We start from the raw sequence: 5,905 nt of genomic DNA on the forward strand, positions 1-5,905 counted from the left end.
AGTAGGTGTATCTACATGTGCAATTAGCATGTAGCAATAAACTCCAGTGCAGTTTATGCTCGAGTCAGCTGCTCCCAGGCACAGCATCTTCATGTGTGCACAGGACTGCAACTGCCTGAACCAGGTACTATCCTCCTGTGGAGTTAGTTTACTCCAGTCTAATAGGGGTGCACATGTAGATGTATGACGTGTACTGTGCAGCTAATTAAATCTACTACGCAGTAAACGTCTCGTGTAGACATGACCAGTTACTTTATCCTGTCCACTGTGGACACAATAGTTAAATCACCATCCTCTTTTATAACTCATTGAATTACTGCAATTTATTGTTTTCTAATGTACCCCATGATGCACTTCATTAGCGGAAACAAAGTACAGTGTTGCTGGATTCCTCTTCTGAAAACTGGTTTAAAAGACGACATTAATAAATATACATATACAGAAATCATATTTTACACATTTAACAAAATGCAAAGAATTAATTGTACATAAATGGTACCTTCTTTGCCAGTTAGTTGAAAAGACTGGGATCTGACAAGTGGAAGAGAAGTTCTTCTTTTCAGATTCATATCATCATAGGAGGAAAAGCATCTGTAAGTAACAAAATCCACAATGAATTACAATTTAACAAATGATCTGATTCATGTCTCTATTAATGCCCTTTGTGCTTTGTACTGCAGTCAGATTTTCCCGTGGCCAGGCATCTCAGAAATTATTCTGGACCTTATTGGTGGTGCTCCTTCAAAAAAATGGCCATGGGACACCTGAAGAGCAACATGAAGTGTTCTCCTCACATCCAGAATTTGGAGCAGTGTCTTCACTAGTGCCCATAAACCCTTCCAAGAACAAGGCATTACTCAAATCTTAAAAGGAAATCTAATTCCCACAGTTACAGGATTCTTCTGTAGAAGTCTCTCTCTCGCATTTCATAAGCTAAGCTTCTGAACTTGCAGAAAAGAATTAGTACAAGTGAAATGGACAAACATGATGTCCTCCCAACTGGATGGAGTCCCTCATTTGCTCCTAATTTCTAGATAAAGAGTGCATATAAAGCCTGCAAAAATTGATACATTTTAATAGAGGATTACCTTTTGGGGCTAGGGTAATTATTACTTTGGGGAATTTTTGAGTGGTAATCTTCACTGAACTGAGATGCATTTCTGCAACGCTGCATACAGAGGATCAAAACCAGGATGAGACACAGAACCAAAGCAATCACCAGATAGCTCTGTCGATCAGAAACCTGAAGAAAAAAAAATATTTTTTTAAGTTAAAAGACTAGTAATGTACTTTGTTTGCTGCATAATAGTTAAACTAAACAGTTGTTCAACTTCTTTTAAAAACTTAAGACCATGATTAGTTTTTGGTGTATTCTGGGGATTCTTTTTCCATTTCTATATCCAACACTTTTCCCTTTTTTTTTTTTTTTTTTTAAACTGAGTGTTTACTGTACAGCCAATAGGTCAAATCCTGGCATTTGCCACACTGTAAATTCACTTCCCTATTACATTTGATAACTTACCCAGCAGACCTGACATTTTTGAAGTCTTGACAATTACCGAAGACTTAAGTATCAGATACCTAGTCTCATTTTAATTGCACAGAGGCACCGGGAACTAACTTTTTCACCTTACTCAACCAAAAGTCCTGACCTCCAGGAGGTAGGCAAATCCAACTATGATAGCAGTCTAGCGTTATTAAATTTGTTCTGCGCTACTGACCCTATACTTCAGCAGTTATCCAAAACCGCTTCCCATACTAGTCTACTACTCTGCTTTGACTAACTGCCAAGGGCCTGAAAATAACATTATTTGCATCTCTATGCAGATGCAACTGCATTTCAGGAAGATCCTTGGCCACAACAGAACCAGGAAATATTTGTAGACAAGTTTTCCATGCCCAGCTTCTTGTGCAACACTGAGATGTTATAATTACCTCACGTTTTAGTTCAGCTACAGTTGTTGACAAATTGGAAACTATCCGAGTCATGTTGTTGAGCTGCGTCTGTAGCACTTGGATGGCTTCTGTTTGCCGCTGATCCTGTGTTTAAAACAAAATGGGGATAAGTTAATTTTAAATTTGCAGAATTCTATCACCATGTGCTGTTAGATTTATCAGAATACATTCCACCTAATCTAGTACATTAGAGTCTGTAGAGCCAGAGTTAAGAAAGCTTTGTTTATATCCCAATTAGATACAAAGAAAATATTTACCATAAATAATTGGATCTGGATTCTATAAAACAGAAAGATTTTCTGCAAAAATCTTTAAAGTTTAAGCAGCATGTACCATTGGATTTTGATCGTGCCAAGTTTTTAAATGAACACTGCTGAAATCTGCAGCAGATCAAGTATTGGCTTTATCCAAAAAAGCTATCTTACAGAAAATGCATTTCACTATGATGGTTTCTATCTGTGTCATTTTATCTGTGAAGTACAAGAATAAAAATCTAACCCACTGTCCTGCATGATAAAGAGGGGATCTAGCTTTTGTGTTTCAACAACAGCAATTGAATTGCCATGAGTCTGACAATCTGTTGCTTAGCCTCTAATGAAATAGGCTGCTGTCTATGAAAGCTTCTACCCTTTCTGAAAGAGTTGGTCCTTAAGGTGCCACCCTGCTCTGCTTTCAATCCAATGCTTGTTAAACACTTCTTTGGGGTCAATTTCAAACGGAGCAGGGTGCTATAAATATTACATCACCAAGGGCCTTGTTACACAGTAATTTTAGGCAGCTTCTGGAGTTCCTAACCCCTGAATTGGCTACACATTAACAGCTTAAGTGGTTTAAAGTGCTCATTATCTACCTTAAAGTTATGCCACTCCAGGACATGATTATCTGCAATCCACCTAATTTTTTCCTACTCCATTACCATATGGCCAATTCCCACAGCTATTCTGCCCAAGTTGAAGTCCCCCGGTATCCTAGGATGCAGGGGTAAGCAGGGACACTGGGTGCAGTGGAGCCAGGCACAGAGTTGCTGCCTTGCTGCAGCTCTGGAGCACCTGGCAGTTGTGGTGCCTCCCAGACTGGCTTGCTGCTCTGAATGCCTGGGCCAGATTTGGGCTGCAGTGCCTATAGGGGCAGCAGGCTGGTGCTCAGCCCTCCCGCTGACTCTCAGTTGAAACTGCGCCTACCCTCATGCTCCGGTTAAGTGCATCCCACATCTGGTACCTGTGCTCCCAGGCCCCAGACATGCCCTGGCAGGGCTGGGCAGCTGAAACAGGGCACAGCTTGGTAGCTGCAGTGTGGTAGCCCAAGGCCAGTTCCCGCTACCCATTCTGCTGGGCTGTGCATGGTCTGACCATCAACAGCCACAGCTGGCAGGCACTTGAAGCCCCTGAACCCCTCCCCTCATAGCAGCTGGGTGGCTCCGGGCAGTGGGAAGCTCAGTGCTGCCTGTCTAGGCTGGGGTGCACAGAGCAGGTGGGGAGGCTGCACTGCTCACAGCTGCTTCCCAAGCCCAACAGGTAAAAGGATGGGACTTCCTGCCCAATGGCCACAGTAAGCTTGTACAGCCCTACTGTCCACACTGAAAACCAAGTGACTGAGGCAGCCATGAGATTCAGAAGAAGTTTTGAAAAAGAAAAAAAAGACAAATTACAAATGGGTTCACCAAGTTACTACTAATTCAGCGAGAAAATGAATCGCTTAACTTCCTGGTCTATTTCTTTCTTACTGTCTTAACTCAGTCGAAACCAGCCACAAGCCAAGAGGTAGTGTACTTGCACCCTTGGTGCAATGCACAAGTCTGAAGGTGTACATGCACCATGGGGGTACTGCAGGCCAAGAGGTCTGAGCTCAAATACACAGGAATGTGCATATGGACAACTACTAAAATGAGTTTAGGGTTTGCTCTTAACAGGTTTTCATCCTAATTTTTTCCTACAATGCCATTTTCAGACCAAGACCAGGTCTAAATAACTTTAGAAAATGACAATGCAAGTTACAGCAGAAACAGGCAACCTTTGCTAACTACATGTGGTTCCTGACCCCTCAAATCCATTTATAAATCATAGCATCTATTTTTTCTAAAAGGTCTGAAAACAAGGTGGGCATATATGGATCTACACAGACAGCCAGTACACAATATAAAAATACTTAAATTGAGCTCCACAAGTCTATTTTCAAAGTGAACCTAAGCACTTCGCTTCTCAAGTGTGTAAAAGTCATGCTTTGGCCCTTTTGAAAACTACACTTATGGCTTGGAGGGAGAGAAGGATCCGTTTCCGATTAGCTTTTAGACACATTTATCACCTAGATTTTGCTACAGAAGTCTAAAAAAGGGTTAGCTGAGAATAGGACTACTTTAAATACAGAGGCTACGCTTGTTGTGCAGCTTTTGCATTTTTATTTCAACATTATGCAAATCCTGGTCTTAATTACCTAAAACAGTGTTAACAATAATATTCATTATAAAGTTGCTTATTTTTCTGAGAACAGAAACGTTTACACACACACACACACACAGAAAACATACCTGCTCTTCTGCTATTCGTGAAGTGTTCTGAAGTTTTATTATGGTTTTATTGAAAGCCTTCTGCATTTCTTCCATTTGCTTTCGGTACCTACAAAAAGTTGGGTCCCATTGTAAAGGTCAATAATATTTTGAACATGTTTCCACAGCACCCTCAATTCATCTAGTATTAACTTTCTCTTTAGCTTTTTTTTGTTGTTGTTGAGAAATTTAAAAAAGAAAAAAAAAAAAAAAAAAAAAAAAAAAAAGGATTTCCTACTTTATGTGTACCTTCAAGATCTAAATTAAAAATAGGATCTTAAGACCTTTTCCCAATACCCATCCCACTGTTAACAATGATGATGGTGATCCTACTGATTGTCATCAACAAAACTTGTAGGCAGACATTTAATTCAACTAAGCAAAAAGATCTGGATCAGCAGACCCTGGTTACAGTAGCTACTTGGATTTGTGAATATCCCCCAAACTTCTGGATGCCGAGACAGACAAGCAGGCGAGCCTTTTCTTAAAACTGATTTCCAAAAGTCAATATAAAGCAAAACCAGACCTGTACTTTACTTTTCCAACAATACATTAGCTAAATACTTACTAGTATTACAGATGCAGAGGCCTTAATTGCCACTATTATCTGAAGACCATATCCCTCCCACATCATTCCTTTTTAAAATGCATATACCAGAGAACTAAATTTCATTAACAAGTGAGAATAAATACTAAAAAGATTTCTATAAAGTTGTGGCAGTTCAGTAAATGGAAAAGTTGCCATGCACTTGGATCCTGCTGCATCAATTACATGGCAGAGGGATCACAGTCCGTTTGAAAGGATTATGGATTAGAGGATTATAAAGAGCACATCCTGGCAATAACCACCACCTTAAAATGGGGCACTTTTATACTTCATGATGTTATTACATTTATATTCTGCTGAAGAATGCCAAAGAAATTTATATAACATCCAAACTTTGGACAGCTTTTAAAGTATGTTATTATCAGTTTTGTGTAAATATTTACACTGCTAAGTAGTTACTGAACTCATAAGTTTACAGGCATTGGTGTAAACTTGTACAGAAGTTTTTATAAGACTCTGTATACAACAACTGGCTGTGTAATGTTAGACTATCTATCTACACACAGATTTTCCTAACCATTGGGGGCCTACCTTTGACTAAGTTCTTCTAAATAGCGGCTGCTGAGAGACATATTTACTTCCAGGGCTTTAATACGATTATTAAGCCGCATGAATACAGACTCCTTTTGATTAGATCCATGAACAAGATTTCCGTTAGCATAACCTAGATCTGTAGAATTCTGCAATTCAGCATAGAAGTCTGTTGCTGCTCTCTGCTGTCCACCAGAAACAGGAATTGCTAGGAAAGCTTCCTCAGGTGTCTGCTCATCCTCTTTTATTTCTGCTGTAACAGAAGATTC

At 39.7% G+C, this 5,905-nt stretch overlaps 1 protein-coding gene across 1 annotated transcript in view; it reads right to left on the bottom strand.

The window, feature by feature from the left end:
- The window catches only part of SUCO (SUN domain containing ossification factor), a 27,579-nt gene that overhangs the window by 5,252 nt on the left and 16,422 nt on the right, over window positions 1-5,905 (bottom strand). Inside the window, 5 exon segments of the mRNA XM_025213607.1 lie at window positions 500-591; window positions 1,089-1,243; window positions 1,936-2,040; window positions 4,481-4,568; window positions 5,637-5,905. The exon segment at window positions 5,637-5,905 is cut by the window's right edge and continues 11 nt beyond it. Of these exon segments, the coding sequence (XP_025069392.1) occupies window positions 500-591; window positions 1,089-1,243; window positions 1,936-2,040; window positions 4,481-4,568; window positions 5,637-5,905 (709 nt within the window).

The sequence above is a fragment of the Alligator sinensis genome, unplaced genomic scaffold (assembly GCF_000455745.1).
Source record: "Alligator sinensis unplaced genomic scaffold, ASM45574v1 scaffold48_1, whole genome shotgun sequence".
NCBI classification, from domain to species: Eukaryota; Metazoa; Chordata; order Crocodylia; family Alligatoridae; genus Alligator; species Alligator sinensis.